The 24,656-nt window shown below is 43.8% G+C and overlaps 1 protein-coding gene across 2 annotated transcripts in view; it reads right to left on the bottom strand.

The window, feature by feature from the left end:
• Positions 1 to 24,656, bottom strand: part of DIS3L2 (DIS3 like 3'-5' exoribonuclease 2) — a 185,995-nt gene that overhangs the window by 100,818 nt on the left and 60,521 nt on the right. For both annotated transcript variants that reach the window (XM_015888176.3, XM_088132547.1), the window contains 3 exons: positions 19,119 to 19,329; positions 8,513 to 8,598; positions 7,654 to 7,901 (listed from right to left, as the gene is read on the bottom strand). In XM_015888176.3, the coding sequence (XP_015743662.1) occupies positions 7,654 to 7,901; positions 8,513 to 8,598; positions 19,119 to 19,329 (545 nt within the window). The remainder of the gene's footprint in view (positions 1 to 7,653; positions 7,902 to 8,512; positions 8,599 to 19,118; positions 19,330 to 24,656) is intronic.

Here is a 24,656-nt window from a genome sequence, read left to right as displayed (position 1 = left end):
AGGATGGGACCTTGAAGATTGGATACTAGAGGTAACCAGAAGAAATTAAAGATTACAATTAAAGGAGAAGAACACTTAAATTTGACTCACTAATGCAGAATGGAGCAAAATACTTTAACATTAAACTATATTTTTGAACAATGGACCAAGAAGTTAATTTTAAGAGTGTCTGCCTCTATAGATAGACTGTGTTTAAAAGATGTTATGGAAAACGTTTTACCGGACAAGACTGAGACTAATCTGAAAGTGGATTTAAAAATGACAGGCTATAAGAATGTTATGGAAAAAGATGCTACACTGGATATACAAATGAAACTGGCTGATGTCTTAATAATTAAAAGGGATATACAAATAACAAACCAAGAGAGTGACCTGGATAATTTTCCTATATTGGATTTACAAAAGAGACTTGTTAAAGCTCTGAAGAATTTTGAGAAAGGACAAAGAAAAAATGAAAAAAAAAATCAGGACATTCTAGGACATTATTTGAAGGGATTAAAGTTCAAGATCATTAAAAATAAAAGGAAGGAATATAAAGTTGGTTTATTTGATCAAGGTTAAAATAGATATGTTATCTCTGGTAACCCTTAATGGACTTTTACTGATCAGGACTGAATGATGAGGCTTTAAGGATTTGTTTATAGATAAGAGATGAGATATGGGAAGAAGAGATTGTTTGTTGTATTTTAAGAGATGATAAATTACTAAAATTGTTTATATTTGTTGTGATAAAGGGGGAAGTCATTTCTTTATATGTTTCTTTTGTTCTTCTTTATTATATTCTTATTTTTTCTTTCTTTTCTATTTTTTCCTTTTTTTCTGCACTATTTTCTTTTTACTTAGTATTAGTTTTTATCTTTTTAATTGTAATATTTAATAAAATTATTACAAAATTACCTCCTTTCTTTGTTACTTTATAAAGCTTAGATGCATGTAAAAATAAGAGAAAATAAAATGGAGGAAGTAAGTAACTTTATGGTTTATAGTATTAAAATGAGATAGAATATATATATTTTTTTGCCTTGTTTTTTTTGAAGTAAGGCACTTACATTTTTGTATAGCTTCAATTCAGAGTAGAAATTGCTGTGATGGCTACCAATCTGGAGGGCTAATGGGATTAGATGAATTTAGAGAGCTTAAGGTAGTCAGGATGACTACAGATATCAGAACTGGAGGCAGGGTGTCTCTGAATACCGGTTGCTGAGAAAGAGGAAGGTGATTCTCCTTGTGGGCTTCCCAGAGCAATTCTTCAGCCACTGATGCACCAAGGCTCTTCTCGGCTGGGTTCAGACAACACATTTAACCGAGTCAGGTAAAGACCTAGCAGCTGCATGTGGACAACTCACTAAGCTTGGCTAGTGCTAAGCCAAGTTGGCTTTTTGTGTGTGTGTCTGCCTTAGGATGTTGCTTGAGCAGAGTCCATTCAGGTTATTATTAGGTGTTGGCTGGTGTGGGTCTTCCAGGCTGTGTGGCCGTGTTCTTGAAGTTTTGTTTCCTAACGTTTCGCCAGCACCTGTGACCGGCATCTTCACAGGACCTGTCTGTGCTCCTGCACTCTGAAGATGCCGGTCACAGGTGCTGGCGAAACGTTAGGAAACAAAACTTCAAGAACATGGCCACACAGCCCAGAAGACCCACACCAGCCATCGTATGCCGGCCGTGAAAGCCTTCGACAATACATATTATTAGGTGTCTTTGTGCTACCCAGAGAATGAGTTAAGTCAGTAAACAGATTAAGTGTGTGAGAAGGCAGCCCTTAAGTTACACACAGTTTGGAAAACAAAGATGGTCCTGAAATATCCCCTTGGGTCCCTTAAAAAAAATAAAAACTCCTGGCTTGTCCTATCAAATTGTGTTATTGCTCCAACTTACTATAACCTTGGTACCCCAAATATATTAAGTGCAGCCCCCAGCCATCAGAAAATTGACTATCCATTGGATGTTTCAGATCCAATTTTTCACTCCCTACTTTTCCTTTTAGTCTTACTTTTACTTTTTCTCCATATCCCAGAACTCCTTGAGTCTGAAATGAGCTGAAATCTGCTTAAATGCTTTGTTACACAAAGGAGTAAGTCTATAACACTGAGAAAGGTAGAAGGAAAGAGCAGAAGACAAGGATGACCAGCAGCAAGGTGGATAGACTCAGTTACAGTGGCAATGAGTAGAAGACCTGAAAGACCAGGTTAGGGACAGATCGTCATGGAGGAAACCTATCTATGTGGTCACTAAGGGTCAACACCAACTTGATGCTGCAAATCTACCATAAACATGGCAATCTGTGCTAATAATAGCTATGAATCATTTGAAAAGAAATTTGTTCTATTATTAACTTGGGGATGTCTCCAAGATGACTGAAGCAAAATCAAGTTACAGGAAATAAAGAGGTTAAACAACAGAACAGAATTATCCTATGCAAAGCTCTCTCATCATGAGTAAGCATGATTCACCCACTTTATGCTGGAAGTAAAATTATATAGGGCAGGAGTCAGGATAGATGGAGAAGTAACATAGATACTAGCCTGTATGACAGATTACATCAGCCTTCTCCAAACACTGGACTTTTAATCCCATTATTTCCAGTTGGTCAATGTACCTGGAGGGCACCAAATTGGAGAAGAATGGTTGGGACTGTTAGACCTTTTGCATTTCCTTGAGCCCTGATGACACATAATTACTCATCATTCAGGGTCAGGGCAAGAGTGGATATTTAGGTGTACTCCATATCTCTCTTCTATTCCATGCTCCAAACACAGCTAGGTTGGGGAAGAAAAACATCAGCTCAAAGACATATGTGAGGGAGTCATATGACTTCCTCTCTTGGACAAATTGATGATTTTTACTCCAGGTTCAAGTATTCATGTTTGCTAGCAATAAGACAGTATTCCATGTCTTTTACTGTCCTTGGACAGCTTCATGACTTCTACTCTTACTGCAACTGCAGCTGAATATCTGGCTGCAGTTGCGGTAAGTGTGAGTAGAAGTCATGAAGCTGTGTGAGTAGTGAAAAGTGAAGGAACATAATGGGGGGAAGAACCTCAAAAGAATTAATGTGAATCCCAGGATCATCTCCTGATGGACAAGTCCATTTGCTGCACCTGGCAAATATGGGGCTAGCCACAATTTCTCACAGGCAACAAATCCCAAGGACTGGAGAGACTACAACATACTCAACTTTTTTGCCCTGCCAGGTCACAGCCAGTCTGAAAAATACACCCCTCTAGAGTAGGGAGGGGGGACAGGATGCATTGCAGCACCTCTCTGTAGCCCACCCTACTGTGTTTATTTAAATAAAAGGGCAAATCAAAAGGACAAGAGAGGAACCGCTGTGGTTGAAAAGGTGTACCAGTCTGCCACTTTGATCCGTGTTTCCCACCCTGTGCCATCCCATCAATCCTTTTTAGCTTGGAAATTCACTGACAAAAGACCGCTCTCTCTCTTTCTCTCCCCCTTCCTTCTCTTGCCTCTCAACCTACATGTCCCTCAAGCCTTTGAATGAACTCTGTCCTCACCCTCAGAAGAGTAAGCACAACTTCTTACGTTCATCTTTTCCATTTTAGTTACCCTGCTCCACTCAGCAGCAGGGGACTGTTAACACTGTATAAGGAACAAGTAAGAGGACTAAAAAAAATAGGAAAGAAAGCACCATGCATTTTCAAGAAAGTGTGGCGCTTCAATGCCACTCAGCACAAGAAGGGCAGCAATTCCCATTTTTATTTATAATTTTATTTCTATTACCATTATTTGTAAGTCACCTGTTTGAATGACTCTAGGCATCTTTGTGATGGGAACACCGCCAAAAGAGCGCCCAAGGTTTGGAAATCTCCTCTTACAACAAGAGTGAAAGGAGAGGGGAGGCAACCATCTGAACTATGGAGCCAACTCGTCCCCATGGGGCTCAATAGCCCCATTTTTGGTTTCTGGAGTCCTCCAAGATCGCATGGCCAAAGACAAAAGACAAATGGAGTTTTCAGTGATCCTCCCAGACTGACCCATAGGAACAAACCAGATGACCTTGAGTACATTCTTCTTTCCTTCTTTCTTGTTTGAAGGTTTGATGCAATAGGACTTCTGGGTGGAGAAAATGACAGACTGACACATCTCCAAACAGCAGAGACAATACCGAGGCAGAGACGGATGACCAGGCAGCTTCTCCGGACAAGGAGAAACCAGGAAATTGCCCACTTGTGCTCCAGGAGGCACCCTGCGAGCGACTTGCAAGTAGAGCACCAGGAGCCAAGGGAGAAAAATCAAGTTCACAGCCTCATGTGGAGCCTGTTTTAAGGACAGTGGGTTCACCCACTCCACTTTCTAGTGCATGTTAAGGCACCAGGCTAGAAAACAGGAGACAGTGAGTTCTAGTCCTGCCTTAAGGCATGAAAGCCGGCTGGGTAACTTTGGGCCAGTCCCTCTCTCTCAGCCCAGCTCACCTCACAGGGTTGTTGTTGTGGGGAAAATAGGAGGAGGAAGGAGGATTAGGCATGTTCACTGCCTTGAGTTATTTATAAAAATAATAAAGATGGGGTAAAAAAAAATGAAAAATGAAAAAATTTTAAAAGCTACAGAGATCTTCCAAGCAGCAGAGCAACTAAACCACCTGGTGACTGATCCTTCAACCCGGATTAAAGTAAAAACCAAAGAAACACAATCACAAGGATTTAAAAATAATTAAAAGCAAAAAGCTTGCCAAGGGTTTGAGTGAAGAAAGTTTAAAATGGATAAGGGGACAGTAGAATTTGGAATATTGTTTACCTTAAAGTACTTTGGAATTAATTAAATAAATAATACAGACCACACACACACACCCCCCACGGGAACAAAGACTGTTTAAGCTTGCTAAAAAGGACAAATGGTTGGTTTAGTTAAACAAAGAGATAAGGGAAAGTGGCGAAAGATCATGTGACTATAGAACTACGGAGTGCCGAATGGGACTAAAGAGTTAACCTCTTATGGATTGTTTTGCTGGAAGTGGGAAAAAAATGAACTGGTGATTTCTGATTAAAAAGGGTTGAATATGGGAAGAAGGGAATTATGATATAACTTTAAAGAGGTAGGAGAGATAATAAGTTTGTAACTACTGTAACAATGATCAGAGGTCGCTTCTTTATATAGCTTTTCTTTTTTTTCTATTTGTACTACTTTTCACACTTTTCTTTTTTGCTGTTCCTTAATCTCACTTTATATCATTTCATGTTTATCTTTTACTTCTGTGAATATCTTTCATAAAAATGACATTTAAAAAAGTCTAATCAGTTAATTAAGCAAATGCTTAGCTTAAAAGGGGTCAAGGAAGGTTCCCCTTTTTATTTAACTTCTGGCCCACCAGAGCGCTTCAGCATAAAATCAATTAGCCCATCTCTCATCTACCTGCAGATGGAAACCGCAAAAATGGCAGAGGTCACTGGCCTGTCCACGGGCTGAAAGCACGGTACCTATTTGGTATTCCACCTTTCTATTAGGTCTTCAGAAAACCAATCACCCTTTCAGGTCTGGGGAATTCTAGGAGTTGAGGTCCAGACATCCTAAAGTTGCTGAGATTGCAGGAGGGTTATTTAAGAAGGAGAACCCACAAGGCGGCATATAATCAAAGGCAGAATGGCTCCTGATGATTCTGCTATGTTCAGACTCGGGAAGGGAGATCTCTAAGCAGCTTTCCTCCAAGGCAGCACGTCATATGGCAGCCCAAACTCTGCTGGCAAGAACTGCCCTGCTGGCAGCATGATACGGTCTGAGTCCTTACTCTGGTCACCCACACCTGCAAGGCATGGCCACCAAGCTGGCCTCACCAGGACCTGCTCTTTAGGCAGCTTGTTTTCTACTGAGATGGCCCTGCCAAGCTCCTGATCCCTTCACAGCAGCTGCTGTACCTATCACCTCTGGAACTGATTAAATAAATAAGCACTGGACCATGTGCTTGTCATGCTTTGTGATTAACCAACATCTTCCCCGACATCAAAAACACCTCAAGAAGCCCCATCTACTCACCCACCCATTCCTCTTTCTTATGTAACATGGCCTTGTCCCGAGGTACCTTCTGAGTGACCACCAGATGGTCCACACAAACCAGCCCCTCCCCACCAGGCTTTCCCCATATCAGAATGAAATGATGCATTTGGAGGGTGAACCTGAAAGACAGATCATCAAAGGAAACTTTGCTTCTTTTTCACATTTCCTGGGGGTGTAGCAATATCAGACAAGCTTCACACAATTCAAAATTGGTACACATTCCCCAAACAGTACAGGAGAAAGCAGGGATGATCCCAGATCAGCTAAAAGAGAAGCTATCCTTTGCCCAAAAAGCATCAAGAGCAAGGGAAGCCAGTGTCACGGATTCTTACTCTTTTGCAGGACAGTCTTCATTGTGACTATTTCTGTTCTCTGTATCCCCAGTGGCAACAGTTTGTGTTGAGTTTGTCTATCTTTGCAGAACCCTATTTGAGAACAGACCCTAGATCTTCCTTGAAGCCAGGCTGATTATTATACAGGTAATCCTTGCTGAACAACAGTAATTGGGACCAGAATTTCCATTGTTAAGTGATGCAGTCATAAAGCATGACATCACGTGACTGCATCACTTAGCGACAGCAATCTTGGCAGTCCTAGTTGCCGTTGTTAAGCGAGGATCACGGATCATTAAGTGAAGACCTCATGTGACCGCAACTTGCAACTTCCTGCTGGCTTCCACCAAGCAAAGTCAAGGGGGAAACCGACAGGAACTTGCAAGTCCCAGTCACGACAAGCCTTTCCTTAGGCAGCTTGCAAGCAGGCCAGTGGGCAGGTGAGTGCTATGGAGTGCAGGCAGGCAGGGGAGTGGATGCTATGGCCCAGTGCAAGTGTGAGTGGTACTGCTGTGGCCTGGCGCAAGCATAGCTAGGTGGGGGGTGCTATGGCCTGGTGCAAGCATGGCCAGGCAGGTGGGCGTGTGCTACAGAGTGTGGGTGGGGGGTGCTGTGGCCGAGCATGCTATGGAGTATGAGATCCCTGGGGTCTCATAATCTGTAGCGGGACTCCTCAGGAGAAAAAAAAGGGGGAGTGGGAGCAACTTACAGGAGCAACTTGCGACCTTCCCTGCCGGCTTGGTCACAAATGTTGATCACATGACTGTGGGAGGCTGCAACCATCATAAGTGTGAGCTGGTTGCCAAGCACCTGAATTGTGATCACATGACTGCGGGGGCGCTGCGATGACCAGAACTTTGAGGACCGGTCATAAGTATCACTCATTCAGTACCATTGTAACTTTGAACAGTCGCTGAACAAGTGGTCATAACCCAAGGATTGCCTGTAATCTTGGAAGGGGATATTATTATATTTCCCTTTGAACACAGATGGGGGCAAGATGTTAACTCTGGCCACAGACAAAGCCCTTCTACTATATAGGACAGACAGAATCCTTGTAAGGTAATTAGCTAGGATGAAAGGTCATTTAACCAACCCACTATTGTAGTAATAAGAGGATACCTGGCAGATACGCTGGTGTTTGTGGCATCATACACAAATATACAAATATGATAAATAAATAATTTAAAAAATCATGGCTAATAAAACTAATAAGGTAGAAACAGAAACTGAACCAGGGTCCATTGTGCTCCATCCTTTTGCTGTAGGCTCTGCATGAGAGCTTTGTCTCACCCTCTTCCATCCAACAGCCACATACCCAAGGGCAAAGTTGCTGTCTTCCCTCCAGTCCACAATACGACAGATGAAAAGAATGCTGGAATAGTCTTCAGGGCGGGTGGCAAAATCAGGTGGGCAGTTGGCCAAGGCCACGTATGCACGAGGCACACGGTGGTCCACCGGCGAGAACATGGCATACTTCCTGAACAAGTCACTGTTCCGATCTGTCAAGAGCCGGATAAAGCCCATGGCTGCCCTGGAGTGCTTCTTCTCCAATATGTAGACCACCTGGAAGAGCCAACAGACCTACATTAGGGATGCTTTTCCAAACAACACTGCTTCTATTTTTGGGAGAACATTTTGCAGAGCCGTGCACATTCTGGGTCAATGGCTGGAGTCTTCTTTGGAGAAGAGCCAGTCTCAATCAGAGGCCAATGGCACAGCTCTCAAAGTCAGGAGTTCAGTGCACAGCCTGTTTTCCATGTACTTCCCCTCCCCAAGTGGGATGCTGAGGATACCAAACATGAAACCAAAGGAATGCTCCAACATCTCTTCCAAGGATGAGTATCATGGAAGTCACCAAGGCATAGTGAAAAAGTTGTATGGGTTTCTGCTCAGCATGTCAACATTCAAATCTGAAGGACAACCATTCAATACTGTCTTAGTAATATCCCCCCTTCCTTCTGGAAGCCTACGGCTGAGTATGTGGGACTGCAGCCGTGAAGCTGCCCTAAAAATAAATCCAACTGCTGGTTCTCCTCTCACCCAGTATGGACTATTTTGAATGGGCTACAGCTTCCCCAAATCCCAGGCAGGGCATTTTTCTTTGCCAGGCTTGCTACTTTTCTCTTAGTAATTTAATTCATGACTGAGGACCTTGGATAAAAAAGGAATGATACCTTTCCAGTCTTCTGAATGCTCTGCTCTGGATTGGAGGACTCTTCCGGTTTTGCAGAGCGGCCACTGCAAGTTTCCAGATCTTTTCCTAAAAAAACACACAATCACATAGAATACATCCATTGCGTTTGCATCAAGGTTGTTCTCTTACTTTGCCCTTTTAAATGTCCCATTTTGGCCACGTTAAGGGCCAAATGTGAGGGCTGGCCCCAATGGAAAGAAGCAAAATCAATATGTAAAAAATTGCCATGGAACGAATTGCAGCATTTCAAGATCCCTCTAACCAGTAACAGAGAAAAGAAATATGGTCAACTTCCATTGTGCACATCTGCTAAAATCAAAATAAGCCCAACATTTACAAAAACGTCTATACCAACCATAATAAACATAATGGTGGAAAACATGCTCTATTTATTAAATGCAAATAAAAAGGTAGAATTTCTTGGCATTCCTTACATTGGGGTCATTGAACTTGTTACAGTACATAAGCAGTCCCCTATAAATGCTTGCGTTCATTAAAATATTAAGCTTCCTTTAGAGAATGTTCTGCAATGTCATAAAATGCGTATTTAGCCTAGAAACCGAAACCACACCTTGCAGTGATATCGTCTTTGGTAAGGTGAAAAGATTTCAAGAGAAACCACATTCGGGGGAAAAAGTCGGCTACAAAGCAAAACATGAACTGAAGGACAACATTGGTTTAGATCCAACACAGTGTAAAATCAAATTCAGAAAGTCAGTTTTAAAATGCAATTTTAATTTGTTAGGCGGCAAGGCTGGAAGGCAGCCCCTTAGCATCCGGATGCAAACAAAACTCATAGTTTTAGCAGAAATCCATCTGCCCTTAGGCCAGTACCTGGAAAGCTGGATGTTCTCCTCTCTTGAAGAAAGCTATTTGCTAATAGAAGATGTCATTCTGCCTCACCCTCCAATTTAAGGAAAAGTAGCTGTAGACTTCTTCTCCAAACCAGAGGGAAGACACACAGCAAATCTTTTATTGAAAAATATGAGTTGAAATGCCAAAGTTATTATGCCTAATATAGAGATGGACCCTCAAAAAGTCATCACCTGTATCCCAACATGCCTTGCTGCTGGTTCAGAGGGTATCACTTCTTTTATCCGCCCAACCACTCTCTTAGATGCCTTATTCTCCATAAATCCCCCCTCTTGGCAGCTCACCTGGCCAGCCCACCTTAAGGTTGGCAGGAGAGTTGCATCATATACCTTTGCACTGTCTCCATGAGAAAAAAAGAAAGCCATTTGATTGCTCCCAAGTGGGTGCATTTGAACCCACAACTCTGCTTTAAAGAGCTCTCAACAATAATGTGAATGGATGTGCGGCGGAATTTGAGACTCAGGGGTGGGATTACAGTAGTGAGGAATACACCAAAATCAACTGTCCATGAAAAATATTTCCAAGAGTGACAACAGTCCAATCCAACCAACATTAAAGTCAACGTATATACCAGTCTAGCCTAAACTGATGCCCTCCAGATGTGTTTATCTTCCATTTATGCTGGCTGGGGATGAAGGGAGTTGGTCCAACACAACTGGAGGACACGAGGTGAGGAAAGGTTAGACAAACACATTCACTGCCTGAGCTGCAAGTGAGGTGCTAGGAGGGGCCTTATTCTTAAATACAAGCAAAGGCAATGGCAGGTTTCATCGCTGAAGTGCCTCCATTGAAATGGGCAAAGAGTGCAGGGCAGACACTGGAGCTAAGAATCAGGTGGACCCCATCTGGCCTTTTATAAACCCTACTCCTTGGCCCAGTCTTGACAGTTGAACTGCTCATGGGCTGAAGGGAACTCTGCTTGAAGAACTTCAAGGGGCTACGCAGAGGATCATGGAATTGGAAAAGTCTCTCAGGGCCTCTGTCTCAGTGCAGGAATCCAATTAAAACATGGCATGCAGAGGTTTAGCCTCTGCTTGGACACATCTCATGACCCGGGGTACTGGGTTATTGGTTCCAATGTTGAACTGCCTTTACTCTAGGAATTTTTTTCTAACTTTCTATCAGAATTGTAACTCAAACCCATTCTTCTATGTTCTGCCCTCTGGAACAGGATAGCAAGCTTTCAGATCTTCTCTAAAACTTTTGTGTGGCCAAATGACTTCTGCTGTACCCCCCTTTCCTCAACACTGGAATTCTACCTTTCATGTCTCCTCCACCCATCTGGAGCTGCAATTTCCATTTGTTTGACTTGCCATGGGACCCCACTTCTCCTTGTTTGGAGACTGGTAGCTATTGTCTATTGGCAGCTCCAAGATGGCAAGAGAAGGGCTAACAACCCACGAAGGGACCCTTCTGAAGGTTTGCAACCTTCAAGGCAAGTCATGACAAAATGCTAGAGTTCTAGAAAAGTTTTACTCCATTAATGCTGGGTGGGAAGGGATCTAAAGCATTCCATACTAACATTGTGCCCAAATTCTATCTTTTAGAGAAATTTAGCTGAATTTTTTGAGTGAATAGAACAGTGTTTCTCAACCTTGGTTGCTTTAAGATGTGTGGACTTCAATTCCCAGAATTCCCCAGCCAGCATGGCTGGCTGGGGAATTCTGGGAGTTGAAATCCACACATCTTAAAGTTGGCCAAGGTTGAAAAACACTGGAACAGAAGAAGGAACTTCCATGGACTTTGCTTCCACAGCAACTTATGTCAGAATCAGCCCTTTATTCCACTCAAGTCAGAAATCTGTTCACAAGGCAAATCCAAAACAAATTAGAATAGAGGTGAAGGATGGAATCTGGCCTCAGAATTCTACTTAGCCAAAGGGAGAATGGGATGAGCTCTTCTGCCCCATTGCTGAAAAAATACTAGTTTGCTTTTCAAAAAGCAACCAGATGGGCTCAGGGACCACAACACTGAAAGCAGCCAGACTTTCAGCGAGTTAAACATGGATCATAGGACCCATGGTGTACGGCTTTTTAAAAATCCTCCCATCTTGGCTTGCTCCCCTGTCTGTACAACCAGAGTCAGAGAAGTGCTGCAGTAGCAGAAGCAGGGCAGGAAGAGGCGTGCAGTGCCCCCTATCCCCAACCCTGGCCCATGGAAAGCCTCCAAACCGAGCTTTGAAGTTCTAGGTCTCCACCATTTCGCTTCCCAAGACCCAAGTGCTGTATGGAGGATAGAGGAGCACTGGCCTTTGTTCTTCTTTCAAATCCAAATTGTCTTTTTTTTTTTTTTTTTTTGCATACGTGGATACATCCACACATCTGTACTGTTTTATTTATTGGGCAGATGCAAAAAGAATTATTTCAAGCATATTCCTTCAGTCTTTCTCAAAGCAGTCGATTGTTAGGCAAAAATTAAAATATTCTAAATTATGTGGCAGTGTGTGTGTGGGGGGGGCTTTAATGTTGTGATTTAATCTTTTTCTATGATTGCCTCAGTCTGACACGACCCAAGCGAGCAACCCCCAATCAGGAAAACAGAAAACTGAGTCTGGCCTTCAGATCCCACAGAGGAGAGGTCCTCTCTTCACAGAAACGGGTTGCAAAGCATCACGTCATGGCAAAAGGCGGCATGTTCCATGAACGTAGAGAGAGATGGCATGAAATACCCTTAAGATGTACAGTATTATCGCAGCCGCTTTGGGCTAGAAAGCTGACCATGGCCCGGAGCTGGAAAGCTGAGTGAGATCGACATCTGGGCAATTTTTGCAGAGGGGACGTGAAATTCGGTGGAGCCTGGCAGCCCAGGAACCTACTGGCTCCCCCAGCAGCCAGAGAGATTCACGTGACCCATGGCCAATCAGAGCACACCCACAAAAGGATCTGGAGCAGCACCAGCTTGGGCCAGCAAGTGGAGAGGAACAGGGACCAGGAGAAATCCCGAGAAACTGAATTGAGTGCTATCATGTGGGAAGGGAGGGAGGGACACAGAAAGGAGGTCGCTGTCCTTTGCCAAACCCAGAAATAAACTATGCCGAACCTTTGCTGTCGTGGTTATCCTGTGACTATTCAGTATTTCCACCCTGGGCAAGGCTTTGTTTGCAGTGGGAGATTTACTGTGTTAGCTTGGGCAGGGCTCAGCTCAGCTTATCTTACAGAGCAAACACCCTCTCGCAGCATCAGCCCAGCAAAAAAAAAGGGCTTTAATCCGTTTAGTCGGCGATTACCTGACAAAACCAAAACGGTTATAGCTTTGCTGAAAAGAAAATGAGGCACTAATGGCCAGAAACCTGTCCAATTAATTCTGTTACGACCAGCAAATTAAATCCAGCCATTGTAAGGTTAGCACCCCTCTGGGACAGCCAGTTTGAACAGTTTGCAGGGCTGGTGGCTGCCGTTAACCAACAGCCCCTCTGCCTGTCTGAGGGGGCTCTGTTTAGGAAAAAAAAAAGTTCCTGAAAGTTCCTTGCACAAATTAGATTAGCCAGGGCATCTGAAACGGCCCAAGCCAGCCCTCACAGTCATCAGATTAAAACACTTATTAGTCATGACAACTCCAAAGAGATTTTTTCCACGCTTGCTGCAGCCTACTGTGGAAATTTGTCACTCCCTCCAAGAAGAGCACAATTAAATGTTAGCAATTCCCACTTGTAAGTGAAAATAAGAGTGTGTTTTCTGATTTATTTACTTTTAACAGTCAAGGGGGTGAGGGCGGGGGGTGGAATGGGAAATGCATCTTTCATCCTGGATGGAAATAAGATCAAGGAGATCCTAATTATTCCAATAACAATACAACCTGGCAAGCAGAGGGACTCTGTGTCCGCAAGATGCTTTTCCAGACAGTTTGGGGCTGCTAAGGCTAGGACATTTTGCTCCTGGAGAAATGAAGGGCTGGGACTGGGGCTGTGGGCATTTCGTACTTCCCAGACGGACGCAAGTCCTGAGAGAGGCAACAAAGATGCAGGGGAAGCCAAGAGAGGCCAACTCTGGAGCAATGGGCAGCCCCAACCCTCCTGAAAGATGCAAGGAGCTTCTTGGGCTGAGGAGCTACAGGAAAGCTCAGAGTTTCTAGAACAGGCCATCCCCTGATTTCCCAGCGTCTAGGAAGGCGAGAGAATGTGATGGAAAGGAGGCAACTGCAGAACTATTCATGGTGCCCTGCCTCTTCCAATATCGGGATTCACAATAGGTATGTATCTAGGAGAAGATAATGAATGGCAAGCTTGGGATCACCTTCCCCAAGAAAGGTGGGACCAGGGTAAAGAAAGGACCAGGGGCAGGTCAAAAACTTTAAATCAAACTTTCATTTGATGCAAATTTAAATGGAATCCAAATTAAATCAGTGGTACAGTGAATATGGCTATTTCTCAGGATGGGTGGCACAGTTTGGTAGCCACTTTTTGGAAGGGCTCTGGGGAACACCTCCAAGGTTTTAAGTGACTGTATGCAACACAACCCTACTATAATACTAGAACCTGGGTTTAAGGGATAAAACTGGCTGGTGGGTGATTTCTATTATATCGTGGAATTTGCTACTGAAAGATCTGCTGCCAGCTGCCAGTGTGGACAGCTTTAAATTCAAGGACAATGAGGCCATCAACAACTGGTGGTTAAGATGACTCCATCATGACTGTTAGAGAACTCAACAGGGAAGTGCTCTTGAACTCATTCTTATTTTGGGGCTTTCCAAAGGCATCTAGTTGGCTTCTGTAAGTATGCTGGACCAGAAAGGCCTTGGAGATGATCCAGTGGAGCTCCTATGTTCAAAACTGTTCCAAGGATTTGTTAGCTGGTTTTCTATATCTACTTCTCCTTCCATGATCAGTAAAGACCTACAGAGGAGCTCATGTAATCTAGTATCCACTGTAACTTGTTTCCTTTTTTACATAAGAGAAAGTTCAGTTCTGAAGCTTCACTTAAAGACAATCAGACTGTTCATCAGTGATCATATTCCATATCTCACAGGCAAAAACTGATTTCCCCCCTATGGCCACTCTTAGGCAAAGATTTTCAAAGATACCCCCAAAATATGAATTGACCCTTCCCTGAACCAGGAAGCACTGTTTAAGCATGTTGAAGCAACACCATCTTCCTACCTGGAAATGGAAAAGTATTTCTCAATTTTAGAAAAGCTGAGGTCACCTTGCCCAGGAACACGCATGCTCTAGATTGCAACATGAAGACTTTCCACATTTGTGTGCAGACACTTATGAAAAAATGAAGAGAAAAAGAGCCAAGCTGGGTAGAAGAGGGAGTTTGGATTGAACCTCAGAAGGAAAAAGGCCACTTGCCCAAAACTGTTTCCTTCCAACTCTTCTTTGAGAAATTTTACCTTGCTGTAGCAATAGTTTAAAAGTTCCCAAGTTTACCCCACCCTTTCCCTTAAACAGAGTAATTTGTTGCTATTCAACCATTAGGGACATCTGACTGGTTAGACTAAGGAATCCAAACATCTCATCTCATCTTGTCCCCCATCTCAAAAGTGGGACAAACGTAGGCCTGAAGATCCATTTATCAAGAGAGGTACACCCCAGGGGACTGTTTCCTCCAATCCCGATGTGTGAACTTTTTACAGTAAAAGGAGGTTAATTCTTACTTTTCACTTTTGGCACGAAAATATTTAAGTAAATTCCTGTAGGTACCAGCTTCAGTAGCATTGGTGACTAAAACTAGGATCCTGGGGCTGAAGATGACCCAGACTGTGAGTATTCCTGATTTCAACCCAACAACAACCAAAGGCAGTTTGCACAACCAGGGTGCCAATGTACCAGCTGTGGACAAGTGCTTAGAGCAGTGTTTCTCAAACCTTGGCAACCTGAAGACGTGTGGACTTCAACTCCCAGAATTCCCCAGCCAGCATGGCTGGCTGGGGAATTCTGGGAGTTGAAGTCCACACGTCTTCAAGTTGCCAAGGTTGAGAAACACTGGCTTAAGGGGTGGTGGTGGTGAATATCCTCAGAAACAACAGAGTCATGGGAATCTAAGTGGTGAGAATAAACTTAGTAACAGCAGTTTGAAAATGGAACCAGTGAGCCAAAGAAATCGTGAGGTCTCCTTCCCTGGATGTGCTCCAGTGAATCGAGACAGCCATCTGTCTGGGGTAGTTTTACTCTGAATCCCTACAAAGAGCAAGAGGCTGGACTGAATGACATCAACTCTTTTGCCATGTCCAAAGAGCACAGGTCCTAAGATCACTGAGGCCAACGGGAAGAAAAATACAGTCAAAGGAACTGACACTTAGAAGTTACACTATTTATCTTTTCCGATGGCCTCACTGAGGATGAAACTCACTATTCAATTTTATCTATCGGTATCTATCTATCAAATTTATCCATCTGTCCATCCGTCCGTCTATCAAATTTATATGGCTGCCCATCTCACCGGAAGTGACTCTGGGTGGCCTACAATACCATCAGTGCCAACTGGGCAGCATACAATACCAATATGGAGTTATGGCAGTTGACAAAGACTTTGTTCTGCTCCCTGCTGATGAAACTTTTCAGGAGGTGGTCATGGGCGGGCAACAGATGCATCTCTGAAGCTGTGCTGGTTCCCGGGCAGATGCAGCCACCACACATACTCCATATTCTCATGCTCAGATTCCCATCTCATTACTCTTCCTTGCTCTTCTGTTAACTCATTATGGCCCACTACACTACTTTGCTGACTTCCTGTTATCAATAACAGCAGAAACACAGAGATCCGATCCACAGTAGTTAGATGGTCCTGTGAGCAACTGGCTGGTGGGGATCAGATGGCTTGGTTTCGGGCCATTAATGCCTCCAGAAAACCCATAACACATTTCCTGCTGGCTAGTCAATGGGAAAAGCAAGCAGGATTCCATACCTCAAGGGCTGTAACTTCTGTGGCATACTTGGAACCGAGATCACAGCTTGCTCACTTGCATCCTCAGATACCAGAGCACAACCCTTTTAAAGCTCACAACTGCATCTGACTTCAGGAAGGTATGGCAGGTACCTTGCTAAAAAAAAATGGGCAGGGGTAGGGCAAACTCTGGTTTAATTCAAGTGCAGGGAATGGGATTACAGTTCCTCCAACGCCTTTCATACTTTTATGCTTCTGTCACTTTGACAATTATGATTGGGAGTGACTTCTGGAAGGCTCCACGGAGCAAATCCTACCTTCGAAGAGCCAGTTTTGGCGGCACATCAGCCATCCTGCTAAGCAGATGAAAGCAGGAACTCTGCAGATTCCATCCGTTCCTCTTTTTTTTTATTTACATTCTTTACCATTTTTATCTACTCCTTCAGCCCACTTTCAAGAATTATGACATTCTAATATCTCATCCTTTCCAGTCCATTTGCATATATTCTCTTATTCTGCATATCTTTCCTTTTGCCCCTGATACACAGTAAATGGGCAAGCAAAACGCACACATGGAACATGCCACGCCCGAACCAATAAGCCATATTATGACTTAATGTAAAGGCCTGGTTCAGAAACATATACTAAGGCAAAGCTCGGTTTTCCTCAAAACACCAGTTACCCAATTCTATTTAGTCTAGTCTAGCATGTTGTGTGAATGGTCACCCACCCTTCCTATCTTGTAGAGGACTACGGAGATGGCCTTGAGGAAGGTGTTCAAAGGCCAATATGTAAACACCAGCTTAGCCAGGGAACGGAGAATGGAGTAAGAAAGAAACTCAAGATTGCCCTGCTTTAATTCTCTTTGGTATAAAGGGGCGGAGGGCAGGGAGAGAGAGAGAGAGATTATATTATTATATCCTGAAACAATATTGTTCCAATAGTTCTTTGTTGTGTTTGTTTCCTGCCCCAGCCTACTTCGAAGTGCTGACCTATCTCAAGTCCAGTATTTTAAATCCTGCATAGTTACTTTGATGTTTGAGACTAGCCATAAATAGCAAATCGGAGTCCTCCTTCAAATGATCAGTAATATTCCTATCAGCACCACACCGTATGTTGATGGCCACTAAATTGGACAGCTTTAAATGAAGGTTAGATAAATGTGTGGAGAAGGAAGCTGACGAGAAGTCTATCAGCAGCCATGAGTCATACTGACAACATGCAACTTCTAAGGCTCAGAAGCTATTGGCCACACATACCAGATGTTGTCCATTAGCAGATAGAAGAACCTACTTGACATTGGTTGATCCCATCAAGCTAAGGAGAGCTAGACCTGGTTATTATTTGGGTACTTGACAGGACAGAGATGCTTGCAAATAAAAGTATTATTGCATGGCTATCACTTCTAGAAACAACTGCTCTTTCCAGATTTCAAGCTGAATCTGTGAGATATGCGAGGAAGATCCCTCTTCAAGGAGAATCAGAGAAAGCCAACAGAAGGGCTTGCTAAGAGCAAGTGTAAGCTAACAAGGGGAAGAATGATCATCTATCCTACTTAGGGACACAGAAAATTAGGGGCTCGGAGCATTTCAGAGCCCAAAGAGTGACAAGGAATGGGTAGCTAAGACTGCCATGGCAGCTTCAGAATCGGAACCCTTTGTAGGGTAGTTTGGCTGGACTGAGGCTTGCAAAGCATCCTCTAGGGCAGTGTTCCTCAACTGTGGCAACTTTAAGATATGTGGACTTCAACTTCCAGAATTCCCCAGCCAGCCATGCTGGCTGGGGAATTCTGGGAATTGAAGTCCACATATCTTAAAGTTGCTAAGGTTGAGGAACACTGCTCTAGAGCACCCCCAACTTGAGCAGATTGAAAAGGTGAGGCTCGCTGAATTCTCTACAGGCACCCCCCACTTTGGTGATGCACCCACCCACCTGCAGCCTCTTTCCAGCAAAACAATACCAAGGCACGCCCGCACCTGTATCAAAATTCAGCTACCTGAGCAGGTAATAAAAGACATTTATTATTCATGCTTGGGAAAACTTCCAGGGCACCCAAGAAGCTATTCATTTATTTTTCAGTCTTGTACCAAAGAAAGTCCTCTTTGCAAATACAGCCACACGCATCCCTCTTTTTATTGTATTGTATTGTATTGTATTGTATTGTATTGTATTGTATTGTATTGTATTGTATTGTATTGTATTGTATTGTATTGTATTGTATTGTATCGTATCGTATCGTATAGTATCGTATCGTATCGTATCGTATCGTATCGTATCGATTTCCCTCCCTGAAAAAGGGCTACTGTTGGAGATGGAGGGAAACATTCTGTCACTGGAGACAAACTCTGTAAATAATCTACTGGGGAATGTGTCCATTTCAAGAATGAATCTGAAGCCCATCGCCAGAGCAGCTACTTAAGGCTGTGATAGAGAAGTTTTGCCAAATATCTTGTCTTCCTGGTAACAGCAACGCAAAAGCAAGAATTAAGATGGCAAGGATATTCTGGGAGAGGACTGAGGAAGAAGTCCAGGGAACAGGAGAAGACTGAGAAGTCCACCATCTCCCTGGATGTTGCTGAAATACTGGTATGAGGGTTTCTGGTAGTTATGAGATCCCTAACTAGCAGTCATGGCCGTTTTGCCGACTGCAGCTCTTCGGACTTAATTTTGCACACAGCCTTTACCAGAGTTCATCATCTTTTCTCTGCAGCAGATGTCTTGGCCTAGGCCATTGCCAGAGTCAGCTCTGCAGAGCTTCCAAGCAAGCCAATGGCTGAGAAAGCCAACACACTCATGCCACCACCTTGATAGACGTGGTCCTAAAAGTAGCTAGGGGGGTAGAATAAAAACAGATGCCAGGTGTGAAATTCAGGGTGGTAGCATCCTCACCTTTTTCACCAGCCCCCAGGGACAGCTGCTTAAGATCTCTTGCACTCTCTTGTTCACTTCCATCACCAAACTGAGCCTCTATTATGACATCCGGGCTGCTGGCATCACCTTTGCCTGGACCAGGAAGAATGCAAGTGCCTGGTGAATGTGCAGGAGCCTCTGAACCTGGAGTAGCTTCTGTTTCATGGTCGCAAGCATCTGGCTTGTTTACCTGAACAGCAAGAAAGGAGAAATGTTGCATTCTGGGCTGTGAGTGCAGGAACGGTCAACTGACCACCTGTTTGCCACAGGGACCCCTGCCAGAACTCCTTGCAGCCTCTGCTCCACCACATACAGCTACAGGAACAGGAGAGGCTTTCTGACATTCATTAATCCATCCATCCATCCATCCATCCATCCATCCATCCATCCATCCATCCATCCATCCATCCATCCATCCATCCCATTCATCTGCTATTTCGCAGTTCAGAAAGAACAATGAAATGAAATGAAATGAAATGAAATGAAATGAAATGAAATGAAAGGAAAGGAAAGGAAAGGAAAGGAAAGGAAAGGAAAGGAAAGGAAAGGAAAGGAAAGGAAAGGAAAGGAAAGGAAAGGAAAGGAAAGGAAAGGAAAGGAAAGGAAAGGAAAGGAAAGGAAAGGAAAGGAGACTGAAAACATAATCTCTGCCCTTCACAGTCCTGATGAAAAGAGAGGTATTCTTAAGGCAGAGCATGGAGGAAATGGACCTCCCAAGTAACTGCCCAGAAGGAACTGATGAATCGTAGACTCTCCTGCAGCATTTCATGGCCAAGCAGATTCAGTTCTCAGACATTTATTATCACTGCCTTAAAATGCATCCATGCAGTTTTTTCAACATACCCATTATGTGCTTCCAGCACCTTGCCCAAATTAGAAGTCTAGTGTCACATTTTGCACCAGCTTTAGTTCCTGGACACTTTTGAGGGTACTGCAATGATCAAGGCAGGATCCAAGCAAAACACAATGGCCTTTGGCATTTAACTCGACAAGGGAGGCTGATCAGGGAGAAACATCACTTGCAGACCAAACATGGCTCATTCCCAAAGCAACGCAACTTCACTCAGAGAGCAAAGCATCTCATTTGAAATTAGCCAAACATGCAGTTTGGGACTCAGAAGATACTTCTTCTCAACAGCTGAAGATACCAATTCTGTGAAGACTGATAGAGAGGAAAAAAAGTTGCAGGGGGAAAACTGGGGGAGGGAGGGAGGCACTAAACCCTGTTGAGCTATTTCCTATTTAGGAAAAGTGAGCAAAATCTTTCAGAAGCCGCTGGGTAAAATAACAATTGCATGGCCAATGCGTCAGCTGCAACCTTCCTCAACTCAATGCAAGAAGAGTTATGCAACAACCGTATGCTTCTCCCTTGGATAGGATTGTGAGCAAGCAATTCTTGGGACTACAATTTGTAGTTTGAAATCACTGTCGAAGTCGCAGAATTCAGATTGCTGCTGAGATTTGACAAAAACTAGGCATCTCCTGTGCAACAAGCCACTGAAACATGGTGGTTAGATCATTCTAGAACAGTATTTCTCAACCTTGGCTACTTTAAGATGTGTGGACTTCAACTCCCAGAATTCATACATGCTGGCTGGGGAATTCTGGGAGTTGAAGTCCACACATCTTAAAGTGGCCAAGGTTGAGAAACAGTGGATTAGAACATAGATTAACCTCTTAACAGAAGGAATGGAAAGAGTCTCTAGAACACGGTTTCTCAACTGTGGCCACTTTAAGATGTATGGCTGGCTGGGGAATTCTGGGAGTTGAAGTCCACACATCATAAAGTAGTCAAAGTTGAGAAACACTGTTGTGACCCTTTGTCATACAGGGCTAGAATTTTCTGTTCCTGCAGCCATTGTACTTTCCCTCTCATTTCCTTCTTTTCTTTCCTCTTCTTCCATAGCCACTTTTTCTGATCCACTTTTGACATGACCAAAAAAAAAAAAAAGGGCTGTCCCTCATTGAGAACCTCACATTGCCTTTGTCTCCTTCACTAATCCTCTCAATCTTTCATCATAAACAGCAACATGCTTTTAGATTCGTATTAACTCTTTTGCCTTCTGTATCTATGAATGCATTATGAATATATAATGAACATATTACTTATGCTTAAATCATGTATTCAAAAGAAAGAGACTTTTTCTTAAGAGGTACTCACCCAATAGTCAAATATTCTCTCCTCTCATCCCAACCCACCCATCCATTCATGGCACCTAAAAGAATAATTTCCCCCCAGGTTGCATTCATTCAGAATGTTGCAGCATTTTACCCCAAACTCCTATCTCATTCTTCCATTATCACCATTCACTGGACCAGAACACCAACTTATGGACTCCTACTTCATATACACCCGTCACCACCAACTGATACTTCCTGGCATTATATATTTTAGCCCTTTGATTCATAAACACACCAACACCTTCACTCCCCTGCATTTATTCATCAGCTCTGCCCCACAAGATCAGACCTTCATTCCAATGTATGACCTCCTTCCCCTTTCTCTTAATATCACAGACGCACAAGAGCACTCTTTTACTTCCTTTTGTTTCATTGGCTAATTCTTGCTCTTCACCATCTCATCTTCTTCCATTCCAAGTCAAATCTTCCTGATCTAATGGTCATCATCAGATGGGCCCACAGATATTCACTGCCCATCAAGGCTTTGGTCAATTTAGGATTTGACATAATATTTCTGGGGTAAGATAGACATGGTACAGATGAGATTAGCAGCCTTAGTTGTACCCATGGCACATGTAACATTCCCAACTAGCAGTAAAGGACAGAACTGGTCATCTGGACACATCATTTCGTCCAGTTGGCCACAAGTGCAACCAAAACCCACGTTTACCCCAAGCAGGCTTATGATACTCTAGGCTAGCTAGGATCACTAAGCTAGAGTCTACCTTGCAAGCCAACATATTGATGCCCCATCCTTTCAAATCAGAGGCGCATGCAGTACACTGACACTCTGAGGACCTCACTGTTTTCCAAAACTGAAACAAGTAATGACAAGAAGATATCAAGTTTGGGAGGTTTTATTTTAAATTTGGTACTTGTGTTTTATTGCTCTTGGGTCATAAATAAATAATTTGCAGCTCACAAAAGCTTATGCCTTTTGAAAAAAAATGTGTTAGTCATTAACACAGCTCTCCTCCTCCGATTATTGCTCCTTGTATGTCCAATACTAAAAATGCAACCACTGATTCTTTTTTGAATTCAGGCAATTTTCGACAGACGGTACCCAAATGGGGCCAAGCCCTTGCCCACAACTGGCTTTTCCTGCCTCAAAGACTCCTTAGAAAGCAGTTCCATCGTTGCACTCCAGCAAGTGGCCAAAAGATGCTTCAGGAAATTGCTGCCTTGCCAGCCATCAGAAATGCTAGATTGGTCTCCCTCCTGGTGGTGGCCGCTGCTCCTAAGCGTCTCGTGCCTGGCTCCCTTTCTCTGTTGTGATGCAAACTGCATGCAAGGAGGAGTTGCTTCGGTGAACCGAGAATGGGGGGGGGGGAGGGTGCCCAGGGGGGTAGCAGGATGGGAACATGGTTTTTAAGGCCCCCAGCACAGCTGTATTTCTGAATCTGGCAGGTACTGCCTACTAGCTTCCTGGTCAAGTAGCTGCCTTGGGATTCATATGGAAGCCATCCAAAGGATTGAAGAGCACTGGGGAATACAGGTACTATTGGCCCAAGCAAGAGCATTTGTTTTATTTCTGTTATTTGCATGCTGTCGCCATCTACTATACAAAATCTCTAGGGAGTTCACAAAACAGATAAAAACAGCTACAAACAAATCTACAAGTCTCAGATTCATACAATCCTAGGGTTGGAAGGACCCTTAGCGATCTTCTAGTCCAGTGTTTCTCAACCTTGGCAACTTGAAGATGGGTGGACTTCAACTCCCAGAATTCCCCAGCCAGCAAGGCTGGCTGGGGAATTCTGGGAGTTGAAGTCCACCCATCTTCAAGTTGCCAAGGTTGAGAAACACTGGGCTAGTCCAATCTCCTGGAATCCTCAAGGCAGGATCAGGCCATTCCAGACAAGCAATTTAGTCTCTCACAATCCAGCCCCCAGAAGCTTGGGATAAGCCCAGGGGGCTGGAAGATGGGTTGGGAACCAGACCTCTTACCCCTCTACCCCAATAACAGCCTGTCCTCCACCTCATTTCAGATCTTCCTCTCCCCATCACTACTGCCACAGCTTCCCCTTGCTCTCCAGCCCCACAGACGTCTGATCCTGGCAACTACTAGCCTCCATCTTGAGAGTTTATAAATCAGCAAAATAAGGAAGAGACTCCTTTGCTAAGAGCCTTTCAGATTTCTGATTGAGCACCAAAGCGTGGCAGCTTGTGAAGTTACTCGACATCCCACCGTAGGTTAGAACTTGGTCAGTGGCCTCTGTCGCAACATTCACGGAAACTTCAGGTATCTCCAAAGTCAGCTTCAAAGCACTTATTCAAACCCAATTGGTGTTTGGGCACCTGAAAGTTGAGCTCCTTGGAAAGTGGGAGCTTTCAATGCCTGTTCCTTGGGTCTACCTTGGCACTTGCCTTGGCATATTTTCAAAGACCAGAATATTTCAGCTGGGGCAAAACAGATCCCACGCAGGAAATATGGTGGGGCTGAGAAAAAGGGTAGAAATTTCCACAGCTAACTCATATCAATGCTTGCCAACGCGGCTCTTGTAATCGACAAAACATCTGCCAGGCTGAAGAGCATCTTAAGACAGTGTTCCAAATGCAGACAGGACCGGAGGGGAATGTCCTCACCTGCTGACTGGTGACGGACCTCCGCTTGCACCCTGCGGTAAGAGGTGAGTGAGTCGGGCAGGACGGGAGAAGGTCTTGCCAATCTGAACTGGCTGGATTTTCCCATGAACTGCACCTTACCGGATGGGCTCGCTCAGCACCTGGACTGAGAGGTCAATTCAATCTAGCAAAATACACAGTGTTACAACAGGGCACTGTGTAGATGGGACGTTATCGTGGGCTGTGACGCTGCTGCAGCACAAAGCCATGTGGAAAACACACAAACAAAATACTTCCTCTCCCTTAGATGTGAATGGCAACCTTTTCATTCCCAGGAGAGAAAATAAAGCAGAGGCGGCGGAATCTGATATTTTTTCCCTACCTAGTGACTCCTAAACAGGAAAAGAGCCAGTTTGGTGCCAGTTAGGTGCAGTGATTAAGGCCCCAGGCTAGAATCCAGGAGACGGTGAATTCTAGTTCTGCCTTAGGCATGAAAGCAGGCTGGGTGACTTTGGGCCAGTCGCTTGCTGTCAGCCCAACCCACCTCACAGGGTTGTTGTTGCAGAGAAAAGAGGAGGAAGAGGAAGGAGTATTAGGTATGCTTACCGCCTTAAGTTTTTTATAAAAATAATAAAGGCAGGATAAAAAAATCTAAAAAAAAAAATTCAGCCTTCTCCTCCCCCACTCTCCCCAGCATCCAAGTCTGGTGAAGGTGACAGAATTAGCAGAGATGGCAAAATTGACTTGTTTGATCAGAGAAAGGACAATAAC

The sequence above is a fragment of the Python bivittatus genome, unplaced genomic scaffold, assembly GCF_059951505.1.
Source record: "Python bivittatus isolate LINGU-HERP-01145 unplaced genomic scaffold, Pbiv_v1 ctg000980_np1212, whole genome shotgun sequence".
NCBI lineage: Eukaryota > Metazoa > Chordata > Lepidosauria > Squamata > Pythonidae > Python > Python bivittatus.
The sequence above is the reverse complement of the archived record's forward strand: the minus strand, read 5'-3'. Positions and strand labels throughout refer to the sequence as shown.